The sequence below is a fragment of the Motacilla alba genome, chromosome 12, assembly GCF_015832195.1.
Source record: "Motacilla alba alba isolate MOTALB_02 chromosome 12, Motacilla_alba_V1.0_pri, whole genome shotgun sequence".
Classification (NCBI taxonomy): domain Eukaryota; kingdom Metazoa; phylum Chordata; class Aves; order Passeriformes; family Motacillidae; genus Motacilla; species Motacilla alba.
Window position 1 is genome coordinate 20,322,411 of NC_052027.1, and position 22,466 is coordinate 20,344,876.

Below are 22,466 nucleotides of genomic sequence, written 5' to 3' on the forward strand. Positions count from 1 at the left end.
AGGCATAAACACAGCTATTTGTTCACAGGGATGATGCTCATCCAGACTTCTTAAAATGATTCATTTTCTGCATAGCTGCTTTGGGAGACTTTCCTGATTCCATCCCATAATGGAATGCACTTGTTGCAAACACACTGGGGAATATCTGGTATTTGCAAAAAAATAATATTCCTTCATTATCACAACAAGCCCTTAGACAAACACTATTTTTGCCTTTTTTTTTTTTTTTTTAAGACATGACATTTCCTTTACATGTTTATTAATGGACATAAGGGTGAAAAGATGAACAGTCAAAGCAGACTATTCATTGCCAAAGAAAGGTCTTAAACACCGTGGATCTGATCCAGAAAACGTGACAGTCTTCCAGGCTGTGTAAGAACCAGAGAGCTGTGGATGCTGTTAAAAGAAGGTTCCAAAGCCATCAGAGTCTCCCTAAGGCTACAGGGAGGTGGAGCAGCAAGAGCACATGTGGAGGGAAGAGAGCTGGGCTGCAAAACTGGATGTGGATGGGCATCCTTGCTGCCTGTGGCCAACTGGGCTCAGCCCTGAACTCCTGAAGGAGTGACAAAACCTGCTGAGAACCAGGGACTGGCCACGGGAAAAGCTGAGCTCTGCCAGCTGCTCCAGCATGGGGGTAGGGGGAGGTGGGGAGGAGGAGGAGGCAGAGCTGTGCTGGGCACTGGGCACTGCAGGAACACTGGGCACTGCAGGAACACTGGGCACTGCAGAGCTGGCACTAGGCACTGCAGGAACACTGGGCACTGCAGAGCTGGGCACTGGGCACTGCAGGAACACTGGGCACTGCAGGAACACTGGGCACTGCAGAGAACACTGGGCACTGCAGAGCTGGCACTGGGCACTGCAGGAACACTGGGCACTGCAGAGCTGGCACTGGGCACTGCAGAGCTGGCACTGGGCACTGCAGGAACACTGGGCACTGCAGAGCTGGCACTGGGCACTGCAGAGAACACTGGGCACTGCAGAGCTGGCACTGGGCACTGCAGAGCTGGCACTGGGCACTGCAGGAACACTGGGCATTGCAGGAACACTGGGCACTGGGCACTGCAGAGCTGGGCACTGGGCACTGCAGAGCTGGCACTGGGCACTGCAGGAACACTGGGCACTGCAGAACTGGGCACTGGGCACACTGGGCACTGCAGAGCTGGCACTGGGCACTGCAGGAACACTGGGCACTGCAGAGCTGGGCACTGGGCACTGCAGCACTGCTGCTGGCTGGCCAGGCTGGCCGGGTGATGTGCCCAGCACGTGTGGCTGGGTGGGGACCAGCCTGGACAACAAGGGTGGTGTCCATTCCCTGGCCATGGCAGGGAGGAGTCCCACAGCCCTGTGTGGAAGGGGTAACAAATAGCATGAGGAAATCATGTGGAGAGGAGGGGAAGCAAACTCATGTTCATGGCAGGAAGGAGAGAAAGGGTGGAGAAAGTGGAATGATGGGGAGGAGGGCACAGAAAGACACTTTGTGTGGTGACAAAGTCTGACCTTGGGCTAAAGCATATTTACAAATCTGACAATCAGAAGACGACATTTTGAGACTGTGACTAGATTAAAATCTCTATATAACTATAATTAAAATGACAGAACTCAAACCCTGTCTTTTTCCAAAACAAAACTTCCCTTTTACATCTATTCAAAGATTTGGGATGCACTTTTACAAGGCTGATGTCAAATGTCAATAGAAATGCACATGGCCATGGTGATATCATGGTGTGAGAGAAAGTCACGAGCAAAGCATGTAAACTTTATGAAATATTGTCATTTTTTTCCCTTCCGTTTTGGCCATTGCCTAAACTGGAACCATAAAATTCATCTTAAAATAGCAGTGCTGGTTTAAAAAAAAAAAAAAAAAAAAACAAAAAAATGGAAAAGTACTGAACTGGATTTTGTTTTCCAGCCAAGTTTGTCCAAACTGTTTCCTAATGGGAGAGCTTTGGGGCAATTCTGTGAATCCTATGAAAGTGGTTTGTATTGCAGATATCAGGGCTTTTTACAATAATCTATCTCCTTGCAAAAGTGGGAACATGGGAACATTTCCCTATCTACCTGTGCAGAGATAAAATTCATGTCCATATGAAGGGCAAAACAGTCTTGCATTCAACATTTCATTTTAAAGGATGTGAACAGCATTAACCAATTTGTCAAAAATGCCTTCATGGGAAGCACTTGACTGGGCTGATTCCTGGTTTTGGAGAGGTTGCCCGTGCAGACATTCCCACATGTCTGGTGCCACGGGCCTGGTGTGTTCAGCCATGCAGTCACACATTTCCAAACAGTGGCTGTGGGGTGAACACTTCAGAGGTTTGGAGCAGCACTGGGCTCTGGGATGGAGCAGGGTGTGGTAGGACATTTGATTCATCTTAAAGAAAGGAGACGCTAAAGTATGTTAGTGAAGGGGAAACTGCAGAATTCAAGGTTAAATGAGAACAGCTAAACATAATTAGAATTAAAAGGGATGAAGAAAGGATGAAAGACAGCGAGATGTCAGGGAGATGCTATTGGAAGGAAGAACAGAGCAGTGTCCTCCTGGAGACATGAGGAAAAAACAGTCAGTTCATATTTCCTGGGAGAACAGGGGAGCCAGTAGAGAGCCACAACTGAGAAATTTCATCAGATGGAGTTGCAGATGCATTTCTTCAGATTCAGCTGATCTTACAGCTGCATAGTTGGAAAGGTAATGGTACAGAGGTAGAGAGAATGAATTTTCTGCCGTGTTAAAAGCTCCAGGGGGATAAAAAGCTGTGAAATTCAGTCAGCAGGCCAGAGTCTGAGAAAACAGGATAGACTGGACTGAAATGAATCTTGAAAGCAAATGAGCAATTTTCAAATTGAGAAAAGGACAGGGAGGAGAGGTCTGCAAACAGAGGAGGAGAGGAAAACTAATTGAATTATCTGGATGAGCAGTGAGCAGAACACACTGCACATCACAATTTGCACAGCAGAGGTGAGGAAGAGCAGTGCTAAGAGCAGAATTAACCATTTCAGGGTGCCTGAGAGAGTCAAACAAGGAGCTTAGCTCAGCTGAAGGAGCGAGGAGATGCCGGTGTGAGGAACTGGTCAGGCTGTCACTCCCGAACCTGAGAGCATCAAGAGCATGTGTGGGAATCTGGGAGGAGAAGAAAGAGCCTTGGATCAAATGTGGAGGGGAATGGGGAGAGGCTGGGCAAGAGCAGGGGTTCAGAATCAGCAGGAACAGGAGGAATCCCCAACCATTTGGCCCATGTCTGCTCCTGACCCAGAGAACTCAGAGAAAGGAAGGTGCTGGAAGAGGAGGAGAGCACAGGTGAGGTCCCGAGAGCTGGAGGAGCTGCGGGGGCCTGGGCAAGCACACAGAGTCCATGCACGGCCGGGAGGAGAGAGAAAAGGAGGGGTGGTGGCACTGGAGGGCTGCGGAGGAGAGGGGCAGAGGGGTGGGACAACAGGACAGGGACACGACCCAGAGCCGACAGAGGAAGGGATGAGGAGCACGGTGGGGAGAGGATAGGCTTGGCACGGAAAATGGGAGGGCCCAAGGAAGATAAGAGTGCCAGAGCTGTAGTGACAGAGGGTGAGGTCAGAGGCGTGGGTACCAAATCACAAAACAAGAGCAGCTCCTGCCTGTGGCTTCCAGGTACAGCTCTCGGCTGCCTGTGAGCAGCAGTGATTGATTACAGAATTAGGCTGCTGCTATTTTGGCCCTGTGACTTCAGATGCTGTAATCTGAGGCTGCCGTGAGCTTAACCTTGCAGCAAGGATAACTCTTGAGGCACAGGGATGCTTTTGGGGGAGACACGTCAGAAAGCTTTTCCCCAAACTGCATTTGTAATCCTGCTACTCCTCTCATCAATCACCAGGCGAGCACAAAACCAGCGGTGTGCTTCCTGCTGGAGTGTTGTGAATTTTCAAAGGCAAAGTGCACTATTGTTTGATAGCCAGTTATTCACTGGCATTGATAAACAGTCTCTGCCTGCAATTACTGCTGCAATTACTCACTCTCCTAATTTAGACACAAGGAAAAATTAATTAAAGCTTCCAGTTGATCATTTATATCTTTGCCTTTTGTAATACACATCAGAGCAGGCTGAAAACAACTCCACCATAAAGGAAACTGATCTGTCCAGATTGATAAGGTGTTTTACTCTCTCTCACTGAGGGAGGCATGACTGAGTCCAAGCTGAAGGGCTGTGGCTGAAAGTGGGGTTTTTTATGTTTTGGGGGCATTAAAAAATGAAAATTATTTTGTTAAACCTTAAATTAAAAATAGAAGGGAGGGATGTTACTCCAATCAGACGGGAACTCCATGTACAGCTAAGCAAGCAAATAAAGCAGTAGGATGTTTAAGTGATTTGACCTCATCCTGCTCCCAGGCCACCCTTCAAGGGCTGACGGACCCGACTCCAGTCAGCAGACATCCAAAGGGAGAGACATCCAGGGGAGGCTTGTGGGGAGAAACCACAGTGTTGGCAGCGCAGCTCAGGATGAAGTGGAACTGGCAGAGGCACATAAAGCTATTAACAGGCTCAGTAATGGTGAACTGCAACCATCTACTTACTCCTTCTAATAACTCAGGAGCTGTGAGATGGAAAGGAATCCACGTCCCACCAGAACAAGGAAATTATTTTATTCATTTTCTTGTTATTAAAGTTCCTGCACAGGTCGCAAAGGGCACAAGGACGCTGTGGTCACTGTGAGCACCTGGGAAGGAGCAGCACCTGGGAAGTGCCTTCTCCAGCTCCTCCGCGGCCGTGCTGTGGTTTCACTTTCCTGGCTGCTGGCAGGGGTTCAGCCGTCTGGGAGAGGAGCAGGAGGAGCCTTTCTTTGGAACGCGGCTGAGGGGAAGCCTCTGCCCGAGGTGAGAAGGTGCGGGGCAGGCGGTGCCTGCTGCTCTAAGGGCAGCAGCCTCTGCCTCTGCAGCGAGCACGCCTCGCTGCCCTTCCCCCTGCCTTGCTTGCCCAAGTGCTGTCACTGCAGAGAACTTTCCTGCCCGGGTGCAGGGCACAGCCTGAGTGGCCCCAGGTGGGTTTTTTCCCTCGGCTGTCCCCCTGGGAAGCACCCATGCGAGGAAGCATTCCCAGAGGAATGCCAGCACTTTCTCCAGCCTTGTGGGCAGATGGGGAGAAGCACAGACAAGGCTGTGGCATCTCTGCTGCTCAAAGCACCTTGAGGCAGATAACTGGGTGTAAAACTGAAAGGCAGCAAAATATTGTCACCTCCCAACATCTGTCCCGACTGACAGCGTGGGAGTTTGGAGCGTTCAGCCCAGGCAACCCAGGCTGGGCACAAGGTTGGCTCAGTCACAGGAACCAGAAGATTGTTTCACTCGGGGGCCAGAGCTGGGCCTTCACTCACTGTGCTCCAGGGCAGAGATGTGTGATGGGCAGCACTCGTTCCCCTCAGTGGGCAGCCTGGCAGGTGCATTGCCCACCGTGGGCTCTGCGGGGGCTGGAGGTGCTGCTGCCCCTGCCCAGCTCTGCTGGGGGCCCAGGCCCTGTCCCCTCACTGCCAGCATGGCTCTGCCCATCTTTGGGATGCCTGAAGTTCCTAGGAGCAGTGTAAGAGCCAGGCAAGCAGAGCTCTCCTGCTCCTGTGCCCAAGCCATACAGGGTGGGCTGGGCAGGAAAGGACTCTGCTCTGGGAATGTGCTGTGGCCAAGTCCCTGCAGGGACTGGGAGCTGACACGGTGCTGCCCACAGGAGCTGCTGGCTGTGAGCTCTGTGCCTGCACATGACACAGCCATGGGAAATACACGCCAGAGGTGCGGGCTAAGACTGCAGCACCCCGAGCTTCCCGACCATGGTGTTGGCTCCAGGTGCATCCAGTCACAAAGCACTGACCATGATCTTGTAACTGGGCTGAGGAGAAAGAAAAGAGAAAACTATCAGAGCTCATTTTATCTGAGACAATCATGCATGCTCAGGAACTGTGTAATTCAGTTGTCCTGCTTAGCCAAAAGTTAAAGAGTTTCTAAAGTTTATTTCCTGTCTTTATAGCAACTGTCTGGGCCTTTATTTATTTTCACTGAAAGCTGCTGGTGTGCTAAAAATAATTTTTGGAGCAATTCTTATGGAAGATTGTATAACAATCCCAGGCTGAAGTCAGAGCAGTTGGGAACAGAAGGATGCCTCCTTGGGCAATCTCTTCTCATGAACTTCCATAATTTTTATTTTTAAGCTTTGTGCTATAGCATTCCGTATCCCTCACCACCGAGAAGAGCTGACGGCTCGCATTGTTGTTACCTTGAAAGGGCAGTTATCACGGCTAATCCACCCTCCAAGGTTTTTCCTCAGGATAATTATTGTTTTGGTGATTCATCTTGCAGACCCTGCCCTTCCTTATTCGCACAAAATATCCTACTCCCTGCAATAGTTCTGGGTCAGGCTCGTGCCACACATGTGATTTCCTCTTGGGCATGCAAACAAGACAAGATGGATTTAAAGGTCAGCCAGCACCGGGCTGGCCACCCTCAGCACTGCCCCAGTGTCACCTGCGGGGACATCACCACACACGGAGGGCTTGGGGTTGGACAGGCACGGGGTGGTCAGGTAAAGGTCACTCGTGTGGGGTGGCGGACAGTGCCTCTGTTGTTGTGCTGGAAAATTTCACCGCTCCTGTCTTCAGTGGAAAACATTATCACCAGCACATCCTGGCATGTAATTTGGCCTCATTTATTATCGTCAAGTGTTGGCTTAATGCTTATGGAGCATTTCTAAGGTACTTAGAGAGGGCTGTGGTTTTTCAAGGAAGCATAACTCATGGAGGACAGGGGAGGGAGAATCCTGAAAGTTTTTGGCACCCAAATTTTACTGAACATGAAAAACATAACCTGGGCAGGCTTTAGCATGATCTCTTCATGGCCCAGAGGCCACAGGGAAGGGAATCTGCCTGGCAGGCAGGAATTAACTCTTGGGAAAGCTGGCCTCTGCTGTTCCTGCCAGCGTGCTTGTCCAGGTCTGTCTGTACATCCTGCGCTCCCCACCTCGGCTCGGAGCAGGCACATGGCTTGGGTTCCACCTCAGCACACAGAGACAGGATGAAACCCAGAGAGGGCACCAAAAGAAGCTTGGTTTGGATTTGTCTGGGAGCTTTCTCCCCTGCTTTGGTGTTTGCACTATAGGGGTGGGCTCACAGCTCACAGCTTGTTTGGCTCTCCCTGATGGTGTGACACAGCAGGAAAGAGGGAGCACTGACACAGGGAGCCGGGAAAACCTCAGGCTGGATTAGATTGGATGGACCACCTTCACCTGGTGAACTGGCCGTGTTTGAAGGTTGCCAGGGCAGTACAGGCACAGCTCCTGCTGTGACCCTGTCACACACAGGTGGAGCACGACGCCCATCCCAAACGGGGAGGTCACTTTCAGTATTGAGCACACCCAGAGCTGACACACAGCAAGGGAAACCTGCACAGGTACCAGCCAGAGCAGCTCTCCTACAGCCACTGCCTGCCAGCAAACAGTGGGAGGCAGGGACAGCCCCAGCCTGCCCTGCTGCCCAGAGGCAGCTCAGAGGCAGCTCATGGGCCAGGAGCACTACCTGGGATGTTCCTGCCTGATGTAACTTTTTTAACACCAAACTGATTTTATATATGATGGTAGTCTCACAACCCCTCCCTGCATGGTACATAGTTATGACCTGTTTCATGAGAAAAAACACAAAATGGAATATTCTAGTGGCTTTACTCCGAAGAAGTTAACATGAACTGTGACCACAGTGATTTGTTTTGAAAACTCTCTCAGCAGCCTACATTTACATTTACAGTTTCTTTGGATGTGCAACATCAACAGCTCAGAGAACAGGGGCTATAGTGGCACAACATATTCAATCTGCTGCTGCTCCCTTGAGTGTTATGTGATTTGAATTCACCATGTCTAAAATGCTATTTTTTAAAATTTTCTTTTCCTGGCACAAGAGTTCTGAAGCAACACTTCTGAGAGCAGCTACCTGGGCAGGGAAAGCTGCCTCCAGTGCCTAAAGTATAAAAATCTCTTTTATTTGGGTAAACAGTGCCAAAACACCAATGTTGTACAAGTACACCTTATAAAGATTTGCTTGGGATTTTATTATTGTACAAGTAAAATATCCAAACTACCCAAGCAATAACACATCCACTAAATGTGGCCGGTAAATAATCTAAAAATATGCGAGAGGGTTACAATCACCATGCTTTAGACAATAGAGAATATAGAGCTTGGTGTGGTTACTTGCCTCATTTGTAGGTAACAGTTTCCAAAATGCTACGTTGGAATTGATTGAGTTTTGATGAAGCTCCCAAAGATGCATATTAGAAGAAGCCACCTGTGTACTTTCTGTTAGGTATCAAAACAACAATTCCAAAGCTTTGTGTGGAATTGTCACATGAATTTAATGTGCAAATCCGTGTTAAAAGCTTTGCTCACCATAAGCAGAAATGTGGAAACTCAACGAATCACCTCTGGAAAAATGGCATTTGTGAGTTATATTCTCAGAAGACTAAAAATAGAGCTCCATCTGTTTGTTTTCCTCTATGAAGTGGCCAACTGTAACACTCCCTTACCAGCCCTGAAAAAGAATTTACATAAAAGATGATGACGCAAACCCTTATCTCACGACTGTGTCTCATTAGGTCATCGATGGTGGGCAAGAAATTACTTCACTTTCAAAGTGTCTTTGCCATCCACCCTGACCGTGAACCAACTTGAGAAAATATTTTGGGGCATTAGCTGCACAGCAACCTGCTACCTTCATAGTGCAAATGTGTCAGTGGAAGCTGCAGTAAAACTGGAGTTGTTGATCACCTGCAAGTCTGCAGTGACACAGAAACCCTCCCATGGGCAGTCATCAACAGAGATCAGAGCTGCCCTGGCCAAAGGGCACCGGGCTGTTCTCCTGGGAGAGCTCCACAGCTTCAAACCCTCCTAAGCAGAGCTTGTGGGCACCCAGACCTTTCAGCTCTATTTCATGTTGTGGTATTTTATTGTAGGAAAAACACTTATCATGGCTTATCTGTCTGACAATGAACGTGTTCGGTGCTTGAAAATGAACATCCAAACACGTGCCAGGGCCTCACCACCCTCACAGAGAGGAATTCATGCCCAATATCCCATCCATCCCTGCCCTCTGGCAGTGGGAGCCATTCCCTGTGTCCTGTCCCTCCATCCCTTGTCCCCAGTCCCTCTCCAGCTCCCCTGGAGCCCCTTTAGGCCCTGGCAGGGGCTGAGCTCTCCCTGGAGCCTCCTCTTCTTCAGGTGAGCACCCCCAACTGTCCCAGCCTGGCTCCAGGGCAGAGATGCACAGGAGATGTTTTGTTGTCATCCAGTCATAGAATTTGTTCTAAATCTAAAAGCAGCATTGGACTATTTTCTGTTGCCAATTTTGATGGAGAGAGCTGTGTTTGGATTGGAGAGGTATGGCACAGTGATCAGCTCAGTGCTGCTCTCCACTGAGTGAAACACCCTGTTCAGTATTGAATTCACTGATCAGCACTTCTGACTTTGATTTCTGGAGAATAATTCCTGAGCACTTGCATTCCCCACCAGTCACCGTAAAATCAATAAACAGATTTCCAGAGCAGGTTAGATTTGGCTGCTGTCAGAGCTGCAGCTCAGTGGAGTCTGAAAATCCCTCGGATATCCCTCTGGGAGCCAACAGTGACATGAATGGGCAGAGAAGGCTTTGTCTACAGCTGGGCTGCATCTGGATCCAGACAAAGGCTTTGAGTTTCACAGGAGCACAGTGCTGCTCCTAAAACCAAAGGAAAGGGGATAGAGGGGAGCTGGGGAGGGTGAGTTGTTGGGGTATCCTGTGCAGGGCCAGGAGCTGAGCTCAATGATCCTTGTGGGTCCCTTCCAACTCAGGGTATTCTGTGTTTTTTAGTTCCTACATTTTAAGAGCAGTTCAAAGGAAAACTTCTGTGTTGGCCCTGCTTGAAATACAACACTGTGGTCACTGAGTGGGATTTGAAGGACAAGCAGTTTAGTGGGTATTTTTTCTTTAAGAAGGTAATTTTAGAATTTCTTGGCCCCATTTCAGAATTTCTGCAACACAACGGAGTGTCACTGAGTCGTGGCAATCCAGTGGGAACTCAGGTTTTGCAAGGGTTGAAATGTGAAACAGAAAACAGGTATTTTATTAAGAGTAGAAACTTTATCATGCACCTCAGAAATATACTTTAAATGCTTTGGAAAATTTAATATGGTCTAATTCACTTCATAATGAATAAACAAACAGCCTGGTTTATGGCAGGTGTCCCTGCCCATGGCAGGGGTGGAACAAGATGAGCTTTAAGGTCCCTTCCAACCCAAGTATTTCTGGGATTCTGTGATACGGTATTAATTAACTCCTGTATCCCTCAGTGTGCTAACAGCATCTTTCTCTTCACGGCTGGGCTAAGCAGACATGGCCAAGATCCTCAAAGCAAACATTCTGAAAGCCACCAGTACCCCAGCAAGGGCCAGCAACCTTTGTCCTGAGTGGGCCAGGCTAGCACAGGGCCCCTGGCAAAGTTCCCAGTGCACTTCCCACATCACACCTTCCTGCTGCCCACTCAGTCAACAACAAGCCTTTCCTAGCTCTGAGAAGATTTAAAAAAAAAACCAAAAAAACAAAAAAACCAAACCCTACTAATAATTTATTAAAAGCTAGTAAGTATTCTAATAAATTTATTTTAAGATATTTTAATTTATAGTATGTTAATATAATTAAGAATACTTAATAATTAGTATCTTAGCTAAGTCTTCTCTTAATGTGTTAATTATTGTAATGAATTAATTGTATGCTTTATTTCAATCAAGTGTTTAGACAACACCCTCAGGCACAGGGTGGGATTCTGGGATTCTTGGGGTCTCCTGTGCAGGCCCAAAAGCAGGACTCAATAATCCAAGGGAGTCCTTTCCAGCCTGGGGTATTCAAGATTCTGTGAATTATTCCGAGTTCAAAATGAAATCCTGCCCTGAAATTAAGGGAAGGATTTCCCTCGAGTCAGATGAACCCAGGTTTAAACACATCTGTTCCTGTCAAAGGACAGCTCACCAGAGCTGCTCCTTGGCACTGCACCCACTTCAGCTCTCTGCACAGGAGTTGCACATATTTCATTGCACCTCTGTGTGACAGTCAGCTGGAACTTGTACCAGCCTTTAACAAGAATCCTATTTCCTGCCTTTGCATCCCTCAGATACTCACGTACGCTGCTTATTTCACACTCCTTAGTCACTCTCGGGCTTCATGTTCCGTCTATGTCACTTACCTGTAGGTTTTTCCACTGGTCTGATGAGGTTTGCTCCAAACTGAGGAAGAGCTGCAGTGTTGTCTGTGCATCCCTTTCCTTGCAGCATGGAGGCAACTGGGGCAGTGCTGGGCAGCTGATGAAGAGCCCATCAGGAATTACATCAGGCTCTGAGAACAGCCCCAGCCTTGCTCTCTGCAAACAGACAGCGAGGGAAGGCTCTGGCTGCTCTTTCGGCACAAGCCCTTCAGTGCTCTGTACCACAACCAACAGCTTCAGCAGGCACAGTGTGCGTCAGGAAATTCAAATTACAGCTCTCCTTCTCTTCCTTATCCCTCCTCATTTTAGAGAGCTACTGCAGAAGTCACTTCCAGCTGAGAGTCAGGGTTAATGTGTGGCAGCATTTTGGGACACGGGGATTGATGGACCACTGGTTGCTCCTTTCCCTTCATTTACACAGTTGTTGGGAGTGTACTAAAGGCTGTGTGATACATAAGGTGAGGTACACAGGGAGTAGCAAACTCCTTCACAGAACTGGGATTTTCATTACTTGATCCTTTCCCTGCTTTTATGTTGTGCTGGGTTTAACTAACCAGCTCGACATCATCTGTATATAGAGTTTTAATGTCAAAGGAGTATTTTTTCAGAAACATTCTCCTATTTCAGAAAGGACCTTTTCAGTTGCCAAAAATACAGTCCTTAGTAGCATTATGTGGCTTGTAATAGCTCTATTTTGAAAATTGCTTTAATACAACAGGCTGGAAGAGAACAGTGTCTGATTTTCCAATGCCTCTTCACTGGAGTGGTTTCAAGTTCTGAAACAAACCAGCCTAAAAATCCAATTCCACTACAACCAATAGAACAAATAAGAACAAATCTGATTTCTCGTGTGGCAACAACACACACTGACATCTGATGCCTCCAGTAGCTCCTGCCAGGACTCATCTTTACAGAACAATGACATTAAATTCACAGCTTCAGCTTGGGGGCTGAAGGCCACATCATGCTCTGATGGCTCTAGAATTGAGGGATGTCTCTTCTTTTGGGAGGCTCAGGTGAAAGAAATATTCTTAGCTGAACTTGTCTCTTGACCAGTGTATCTGAGACTTGTCTTCCTCTCTTTCAATGGTTTTTGTTTTCCCCTTGCGTATATATCAGGTATTTTATCATTTGTCTTGCAAAGCAAAAACCTGTCTGCACCTGTGAGAGTCCAGCTTGCTGCTTACCCAGGGACAGAGCAAGAAGGACTTTTTGGCATAAATACATCACAGAACCTTTCAGGTTGGAAAAGGCCCTTTGATAGAATCCAACCATTAACCCAGCACTGCCAGTATCTACTATCCCATCTCTCCCTGCCCTCTGGCAGTGGAAAGCCGTTCCCCGTGTCCTGCCCCTCCATCCCTTTTCCCCAGTCCCTCTCCAGCTCTCCTGGAGCCCCTTCAGGCCTTGCAAGGGGCTCTGAGCTCTCCCTGGACCCTTCATTTCTCCAGGTGAACATTCCCTGCTCTTCCAGCCTGGCTCCAGAAGGGCTCCAGCCCTGGGAGCTGGTACAGGGACCCCTCTGGACTCTCTCCAGCAGTTCCACATCCCTCGTATATGGGAAACTCTCAGTGGCCACATCCCAAGTTCTGAACAAAAGGATTGGATTTTTAATGCATTAAGTTCCCCTACCATTACCACGACACGAGCACCCAGAGCCCCTTTGCAGGCACAGGGATGTTCATTAGCAGTGGTTTGTCTCCCAGAAAAAGCCCAACAGGTCTCAAGTTTCACGCTACAGGAGGAATTCAGAGCACACCTTTCTGCACGGAAGAGCACAGCACACAAATCACTCTCCTGGGACATGGATCTAGTACACGTGAAGCTGTGTACTCTATTTTTGGAGCAATACTGGAATGTTTCCAAGACCACCATGACACAATCACTGCACTATGGGTGGTAAACAAGTCCCCACTGCTGCTGCAGCCCTTCCTGCACTGCTTGCTGAGCATTCTTTCACCACTGCCTGTATTACAAGGGCTCTTGGCATGCTGTCACCTCATCCTTGCACCCCTCGGAATGCGCACATGGAAAAGGCAAACCAACCCCGAGCCCACTGCACAGTTCCCACCCACTGGGTGGAATTCAGACACATCAAGGTGAGAAATTACCTAGTGAGACAAGACTGCTGAACCAGCAGCTGCAGTGGGTAGCAGATTACTTAAACCTTTTGTAAGCATACCACTTATATCTATAAAATGTTAGGTGTATTAAAAGCTTTTAAGGCATTTGGTACTGCCAAAATCAAACTGACTGGTGTTTCTCTGCCTGAGCCTTACCTGCAGATACCTTACCAGCTGCAATTATGTTAGGACTAGTCAAGATTTTTATGCAGCAATTTAAACTCATGGTCAGAAACCAGGTCTGGAATAAGCAGAGCTCCTGCACATTCAGCAGTAAATAGACGTTCCCCACCCAAGCAGTTCAGTCTTGTACCAAAGATCTTAAACAAAAGTTAATACTAGAATAATTAACACTATATTAGTGTTGGAATTACAGCGAAGACCAAGCATGGTCTTGAGTTTATTTCAATGTGGGCACTGTTTTTTACTCTAAAATTCACATCTTCATTAAGGAGAAAGTAAAGGCAATTCACCATCAGTTGCACAAAATGCTGTATTTTATTAACTAAATCAAAAAAGTACAGTTAAATCCACACAAAATGTTCAACATAAGCAATACTCAATATGTTTATAAGCTAGGACTGTGTCTGATTTGCAGTTTAAATAGTGGCTGGTGTGAACACAGCACATTAATGCTGCAAGGTGCTCAGAACTGACATCACAGTATCCCACAGAGCAGTGCCCAGCCGGAGCCCTACCAGAACTACTGCTGTGGTGCACTGCAATTACATCAAAAAACATGGACTGATTTTTAACAATTCCGTGAGAAACTATGCCACCATTTTAAACTGGAAACTTCCCTCCTGCAGCACTGTAAATAATGCACCACTGAGAGCTTGTTTCACTCGGAGTGTCCGTGCCTGGTAAAAAAGCACGAGCTTTCAGGGGAACTGGAATATACTTTTGGGGAAGGAAAAACTGGAGTTTTTCCACTTGAAATGCACCAAGCCAAAGGAAAGTGTATTTCAGCTCCCTGTGAGCACACAGTACCAGTACCTTGATGTTCAGAAGCTCACACCACCTCTACCCTAACCTGAGTGATTTTCAGCTTACTCTGGAAGGAACTGCCTTCCCAGCACATCCGCTCACTTACCACAGCCTAGTGTCCCCAAAGTGGCACGTGCAGCCCCAATGTCACCATGCTGCATTCCAGCCAGCATTCCTACACTTCCATTGGGGACCAAATCTGCCAAGACACAGACATTAAACCTCAGCACACTTAGAAATACGTTGTCCTTTCTCTCCATGTCCCAAAGCTGCAGAGGTTTGCAGGCTGGAGCCCAAAAGGTCCTGGTGTTATAATAAAGCCCTAAGAAAGGCAGCAGGTTGTATAGTTACCTCCTTGTGAGCAAAATCCCTGCCCTAAAACTATGCAACCTACTACCTCTTCCTAGGAGCCCCACGCTTCCTCTGTGCAGTTCTTCACTCTCTGCAGGACTTTACCTCCCCAGCTGCTCTGCTCTTCTGCCCTGGCTGGGCCCACACTCCGAGATGACACTGTCAGCACTGTCAAACAGTGGCTCACTGCCGGTAACACTCACCAATGGCTCCATTTTCACTCTGCCTAGCTGAACTTCCCATCCCAAAATGCATTTATTTCTGCGGGGTTTTTTGTTACTACAGTAAGCTGCTTGCAGGGCATGCTAGCACAGAACCAATTACAGACTGGGTACACCAAGCACAGCAGGAGGAAAGAGAATGCAGTAAAACTTTAGAAGTCTTTTTACAGAAACAATACCACCTCAGAAAAGTTCTGGTTCTTGGATGCTCCAACTCCATAGCTTCACACCACCCCAGAAAGGTGAGAGGTCAGTTTTGGCCAAAATTGGCCAACACTTAAATTTTGCATTAGATCTGAAAAAGCTGCAGAAAAACATGCAGACTCATTAATAAAGGGTAATTTTAAGTTTTCCCTCCAACTTCTACCAAGCAGTTGGGAGTCACAGAATTTTAAATGCATTATGGAAACTGGGGTGCCAGAAGAGTTTAAGTCACAATGCACAAGCTTGAGCCCCCGTATTTTCCGTTCTCCTAACTGGCTTGCAGTAACTTCCCTCTGTGGAGTGTTCTACCCTCTACCTAAAGCATGGGCATTTTCCATTCCCAGCCAGCACTGTGCCACTCACCATGGCAGCAAAGTTAAGTCAAGGATATCCTGTGGGGGTTGCACCATTCACACTGACTGTCAGTCCTGCAGATTCTGGCACTGCTGCTTTTCAACCCTGAATTCATCTGGTTTCACTCCATGAGTGTTTTTAGCTCAGGACTGGCTGCAAGGGAGCGCAGTTTGTTTTACTCCTCAGGGAAGGCAATAGATTGTATAGTTATCTCCTGAACAGGGTAAAATAACTACCCTACAACTATACAATCTACTACCTCACTCTGACAGAGAAGCACAGACTTCGGCAAGAGCTCAGCAGCCAACCTCAGTTTCACTCTGAAGGATGTTTGATACAACACCCCAACAACTGGAACACGAGAAATTTGTATTTGATTACCCCACCATACAGGAATAGTCTATTCTTAACTTTTTACTCATTAGGGCAACAAAATTAATGCAGAATGAAACCTAGCTTTTCCAAGAACTAGAAAAATTTAAACACAATTCCCACAGCTATTACACAAGTAGTTTGTCCTGTCATAGGCACTACAAGTACAGAAGTTCAGCAAAATCTGATATTGAGCTTAAAACTGAGAAGCTTCCATTGTTGATTATCTGCTGCTTTAGGAAAGACAGTAGATTGTATAGTTATCTCCCAGTGGTGGGTATGACCCTAAAACTATACAACCTACTACCTCATCCCACAGTGCAGGCATCTTCAGAGCTGGGGCAGGACTGCTGCTTCAGTCAAGACAAGTCAGGCTAGCTGCAGACAGCATTTATAATACTCACCAAAGAAAAACCCTTCCCCTTGCTCCCCCTAGTAACAGAAGGAAGTTATTTTAAAAATAAGGTTTCCTAATTTCAAAATTTTACCAATTGCCTGGGTCTTAAGTAAGCAAGCTGTAGCAGTCATAGCAACTACAGTCATTACACTTCTGTTGAATTACCAGTCGTGTTCCACAGGTGTCACTTCTCACCTGAAATCAGAAGAAAAGGCTCTCAGCAACACTGTAGGCAGACATACATTTCTTCCTCTTTAGAACTCAAAAATAATGCATTCTAGGACCACAGCTATGTGACTGATTTATATGGATAAGGATGAGGCCCTAATATTTGTAATCCTGATTAAAACAATATTATTATATAGAGTGACCTTTTCACCTATTGCACCAATAGCTAAAAAAAAACAATGCACTGTCCAAAGTACTGCTTGGAGCTTTTTCTGCTACTCTTAAATTATGTGAAGCCTTGTGCACAGGAATTCTTTTATTAGAAACAAAACTCAGTAAGATTATGGCCTCTATCCTGACATTTAGTTGTTAAACTGCCGTACCAAAAGGCCACTGAAAAGACACGTTTTCCCATCAGAAAGAAGTCTGAGTTTCTCTAACTGCCTCTGATGTAACTTTAAAGCCAATTTCCACATTAACACAGCTCAACATCATCTTTGAATACTGAAACGAAAACACTTGCCAGACTAACGTGTGACTCAGAACTCCCTTCTTAGCAAGGACAGCTTGCTACGAAGAACAGGGCTGGAAAGGAAAATGCTTGTTTGTCTGGGTAGTTTTTACAATAGCGGAAAATGTTTAGAGAAAAGCAGTTTTTAAAACATTAAATACATTTTACTAGTAATTGATCCCAGTTGCAGCCAGCAGTTTTCAGCCCACTCTCCAAACAAAGCCCGCACAGAACAAGAGCACCCTCATGCCCGCTGGTGTCCTTGCCAAGCGCGTGATCCCGTGCACTCACACAAAGGGATGACGTTATTCCTTGGACAGACACAAAATCAAATTACTTTCCAGCCCCCTCAGTGCCTTACTACAGAATCCTTTATACAAATAGTGATGACAAATTTGGGTGAATCAACCTTAAAATCTCACTTGCAACTGGTATAAATCCCATTATGGGCTTTTGCTAACTTACATATCTACCAGAAAATAAACTTCAGCGTGGACACAAGTACTTGGTCCTGATGCCCAAAGCTGGAATAAATCAGAACAGCAGCTCTGGGCCAGAGTAAAACCTCTACTTAGCACTGGCCCCCATCACATTCTTTTAAATCAGTTCTGGCAGAGCTGACATTCAGCAGGGAAGCTGACATTGCTTTCGGCTCCCTGGCTCCTGCATCCCAGCCTTCAGCAGCTGAGCAGAATGCCTGTGAATTCTCACTCTCCATGAGGAAAGGCATCCTGGCCTGGAGCTGAACTGCCCAGCACCAACTCTGCACCTTCAGTTGGACAGTGACCCCAGAAGTTAATGATGTTCAGTGTCTGAAGCTGATGGTTCTGTGATGTACTGAAAATGTTTGAAGCACGTTGAAAACCCGGATGGGTGTTATACAATTTTACAAAACATAAGGCAATGCTTCTGCATTTCTTTTTAAAATTAAGCCTGAAAGACACAAGGATTACAATAAACCTAGAAATCAATCTGTTTCATTTCTCCACCTTTAGACAAAGCTTAGCCACAAACCTAATCAACCTGACATCAGGTATCAAACAACTTTTATTTTTAGGATTCTGCTTTACATTAATCCTGCATTTTGGGGCATTTTTAACTTGTGGATTATTTCTAACAGTCGTTCCAAGATGCACCACCTAAGCTGCCATGTTCTTGGACAGGTGAGATCTGCCAGGTCCCCTTGAGGGCCTGCTGTGGGCTGCTTCTCGCACACCACGCATAGGGGGTTCTGACACTCACAGCAGCAGAGAAACCTTCAAATTATCTTGCTGGCACAGCCTCTACTGAGCTGGTGTGTTCTCATCCCCAGAAAATCCAGAGCTGCAGAAGCTCCCTGCTGCTGATGTCACCGTGCTGGTGATGTTACAGCAAGTGCAGCACATGAGCTCAGAGTCATGCACCTGCACATTCACTTTTTCAGCAATATACACTGTGAGAGACAAGCTTTAAACAACCCCTGAGCCATCTGCTTTCCCTGTTAAAAAAGCCAGGTTCCCAATGCATGCTTTTCTTTCTGGCACATGTTTAAAATCCCCAGAGCAGTGTAAGGGGACAAACTGACTCCAACTGTGGAGCTGGACAAACTCAGCAGCTGCACTCCCAAGGCTGCAGCTCTGGCTGCGCAGCTCCCACCACACGATGGAGCTCCAGGATTTACACAACAACTCCAACACCAATTCCTCAGTTTTACCCCTGGATTCCAGCAGCACTCCCTGCATTGAAACCACACTTCCTGAATCCCAGAAGCTTGCTGAGTGAACATGTACCGCCTTCTCCAGCTGTGCTGAGCATCCCAAGTGACTGATGCAGCCTCCTGCCTCAAATGGGCTTGTTTCATGGGGCTTTTGTGTGAGCGGAGTGCACAACAGGAAGAAAGGGAACAGCACAATTAATATAAACTTAATTATTCCTGATACCGCTTCCCCTCACTCTACTCACCCACCCATGCACTGCCTGTCGTCTCATGCAACAGGCACATCTCAGCCCCTCTTCCCAAAACAAGCTCAGGAAAATCAGATAGTGACTGACACAAAAGTTTCAGCACAAATAAAAATGTTTCCTCTTCCATATTCAGTTTTGGATTGTACCTTCCTTTGCCTTAATCATGTGCTAATCTGAAGGTAACATCTCCCAGCTCAAGCCCAGGAACCTCTTCTTCCCCTACGCAGACCCAAAATTGAAACATTCATTAGCTCCTTTTGAACCTGCCAGTCCACTGAGCAGCAATACGCTGGAGCAAGAGTAAATCACACCAGAAAGCTGTTCTGAACTGGAAATTGTACTGAGGAGAAAAGGAGAACAAGCAGATCCACCACACACAAATGCACAGATGTGTTCTTGGGCAGCACCACAGTCCACATAACCAGACAGGAATATGTGTCAATAGTATTTTTTGGTAACTTTTACACAACATTAAGATTAATGGCATTGACTGCTACCAATAATGCCTTTCTCTGCTGCCTCAATTGGAAATACAGGGTTTTTTCCAAAATCTCTACCCCACTTGCATTTAATTAACACAGAGCATTCTGGTTTTAAGTAATTATCACAAGACATTACTGTTGTGCTACATTTTCAATTAGTGTGTTTGGTTTCAATTTATTTTTCTAACCATGTAGTTATAGATGGAATACAAATATCCAGAAACCGTGGCCTGAGAGAAATGGCAAGTCACCACTGCCCACTCAAACACAGAGTGAAGCCCATTTCCTGTGGAGAAGTAAAGTCTGTGAGCACAATTTATTGATTTCTACTATGAACACAGAACACAAATCCTGGCCTCTCTCCCTACACACGCTTGATTTTACAGCAGTAGTACTAAACTCTCTGCACCCAAGTGGTGCATGTGCCACAGCACTGCACAGTGCTGCTGGAAACCCATGGAAGGTCTGAAAATGACTACACCAAAATGGTCACATTTTCTACTCCTCTTTGCGTACTCCTCTCCGAACACAGAGAGGGAGATCTTTATAAATAAATAAATAAATAAATTCAGCCTCAAACATTATGAAGGCCTCAGTGCCCCTCTCAAAGGAAAGCATCAGTTTGGTTATCTGGCCCTGCTTCAAACACAAATGTGTGTGTGTATGTACACACACACACATATATTTTTATGAAATATACAACTGTGTATTTATTCACTAGATTTATGTCTCCTAGAACATGCTAGGAGCAAGTAGGCTTTTTCTGCAAAAAGTTTACATAGGATAACAACTACACAAATTCAGCAAGAAAGTTAGGGCACAAAAATATTTCAAGATTGCTGTGTTATGCTATTATTTGGCAATATAAACAAACATATATTACCCTCTCTAAGTCTTGGGAGCCTTTCATTATTTGCAAATGAACTGATGTTCTCCACCACTAAAAACACAGGAAAATATAGAAGACATTTATCAAAAGGAAAGTGAAGTAAGGATACAGCTCATTGCAATAGGAAAACAAAGCAAGTGAACTCATGTCTTATCTAAACTTCCTTTAGACTAAGAAAGTACTAAATCTCCAGTATTAGTATGCAAAATCATTTCCTAGGATGACCTATGTGATTTGAAGTTGCACATAAGATACACAGCGTACAACTTGGGAAAAACTCAGTGAAAAAAAATCACAGCCAGCAAATTTCCATTAGAAATATCACAATACAGCTATTTACTAGGTCCCTCTTCATTAAGCTAACTATCATAGGGCAAAAAAACCCCATGATTAGCCCATTAGTGCATGTTGACTGCGGCAAGGTTCAACCACCACTGCAAAAAGTTCTTGGAAGTTCAGATTATTAAACATCTGAGTGTTGCTGTGAACAGAACTGGTCAAATTGGACAGAAGAAGCCTCTGCAAACTGTTTGTGAGGCCCCTGGCAGCTGGGGATGTTTGAAGATGCCCTGTTTCTTAAATATTATTTAAGTTATTGCTTTCAAAGGGACAGACTGATTTTCTCAAAAATTCTGTGATGGATTCAATTTGCCCCCACTGCTGCTATTAAGCATTGCTTGTGTGTATGATTTGAATGGGAGCCAGTTTTCCCTGCCAATTAAGCACCTCAGTCAAAAAAATGCCTGTGCAGAGCAGTACAGACAGAGAGCATCACCAACAAGGTGGGACAGGCACACTACTAAACAAGGACTATCCCGACCTTGACCATCAGGTTGAGTTTTCACTCCTGAAATAAATCACAGAATTGTTAAAGCTGGAAGGGACCTCTGGAAATCATCCAGTCCAACCCCCTGCCAAGGCAGGGTCACTCAGAGCAGGTGACACAGGAATTCATCCAAGTGGGTTTGGAATGTCTCCAGAGAGGAGTCTGGAGATGTCTCCACGCCCTCCCTGGGCAGCCTCTTTCAGTGTTCTGCCACTCTCATGGAAAGCTGTAACGTAAAATCATAAAACCTCAATTTGATGAGGTAACACCTCCATATGAAACTGACTGCGCCGTGCCAGAAAGTCACCAGCAGCAGCTGCAGCTTGCCAGGGCCAGACCCTGCTCTGTGCCACCACAAACCCTGCAAGGGAACCCACACGTGCTGAGCCCTGAGCTGGCCCAGGGGCTGAGCTGCCCATACCAAAGGCAAGAGCCACTCCTGCAAGGTCCAGAGGCCAGACAGAAACTGCAGGTGCGTGTTACACCACGGCACCCCTGTTCCACCGCGGTGCTGCTGCCCAGGTGCGCAGCCAGCCCCGAGCCCGCCGTGACCGGCCCCGGCTACGATGTGCCCGTGTCACCCCACACGCTGCCGGGCAGGGCCGCACTGGCCCCAGTGCCGCCGCTCCCGACCCGCTATCAGGACAGGCCGCTCGTGAGGATCCGGCGGGAGCCGCCGGGGGCGATGGCCCCGGAAGGCGCAGCCCCACGCCAGGTAACGGGGGGGCAAACGGCAGCCCCGCGCAGCCCCTGGGTCCCCCGACAGGGGCTGGGCCGCCAAGACACTTCCACCTACTTCCTAAGGGATTTTCTTCACCTTTCGCCCCCCGGTCCGAGCTCAGCCCCCACTGCCGCCCTCTCGGTGCCCGGGAAGGGCTGAGGCCCCCCCAGCCCCGGTACCAGGGGGGCTCCCTCGGCCAAGGTCCCCCCGGCCCCGGCAGTGACGTACCTGGTGCCGGCGGCTCCCGGGGGCGGCACTTCCGGACCTTCCAGTGAGCCTGGAGGAGAGCGGGGAAGAACGAGGGGAAAAGGGATCGATGAGGGGAATAAGGACAATGAACCGGGCCCGCGGCAGAGGCGGCGAAGAGGCCGGGCCGAGGCCCCGCGCCCGCCCGTACGGGCCCTTCGGCTCAGTCCCTCCGCCCCTACCCTCCCCCCGGCGCACCCCGACGCCGCGGCCGCTCCCGTGCCCCCCCGGCCCCGCGGCCACCGCCCGGCCCTGCCGTCCCGGTACTTGCGGGACCCGGATGAAGTCGCGGCCGCTGCGGCCGCCGCTCCCGCGGCACCACGGGAAGGGCGCCGCGCCCCGCCCGCCGCAGCCGCCGCCCGCCCGTCCATCACCGCCACCTCCCGCGCTCATTGGCTGAGGGGGTCGCAATGTCCCGCCCCCTCCCGGGAATGTAGCTC

At 47.6% G+C, this 22,466-nt stretch overlaps 1 protein-coding gene across 1 annotated transcript; it reads right to left on the reverse strand.

Annotated features, from left to right (window-relative positions):
* Window positions 1-275: 275 nt before the first annotated feature.
* LOC119706176 (rRNA 2'-O-methyltransferase fibrillarin-like) lies at window positions 276-22,419 on the reverse strand. The gene is made up of 2 exons (XM_038149439.1): window positions 22,009-22,419; window positions 276-396 (listed from the first exon to the last, which is right to left on the reverse strand). The coding sequence occupies exons 1-2, from the start codon at window positions 22,417-22,419 to the stop codon at window positions 301-303; spliced, it is 507 nt and encodes a 168-aa protein (XP_038005367.1). The 3' UTR covers window positions 276-300.
* Window positions 22,420-22,466: the final 47 nt, after the last annotated feature.

Coding starts and splice junctions, on each gene's coding strand:
- LOC119706176 (XM_038149439.1), bottom strand. CDS start 22,419: ATGAGCGCGGGAGGTGGCGGTGATGGACGGGCGGGCGGCGGCTGCGGC. Junction 397..22,008: donor CCGGGAGCCGCCGGCACCAG/GTACGTCACTGC, acceptor TTCTTTTAACAG/CATCCACAGCTCTCTGGTTC.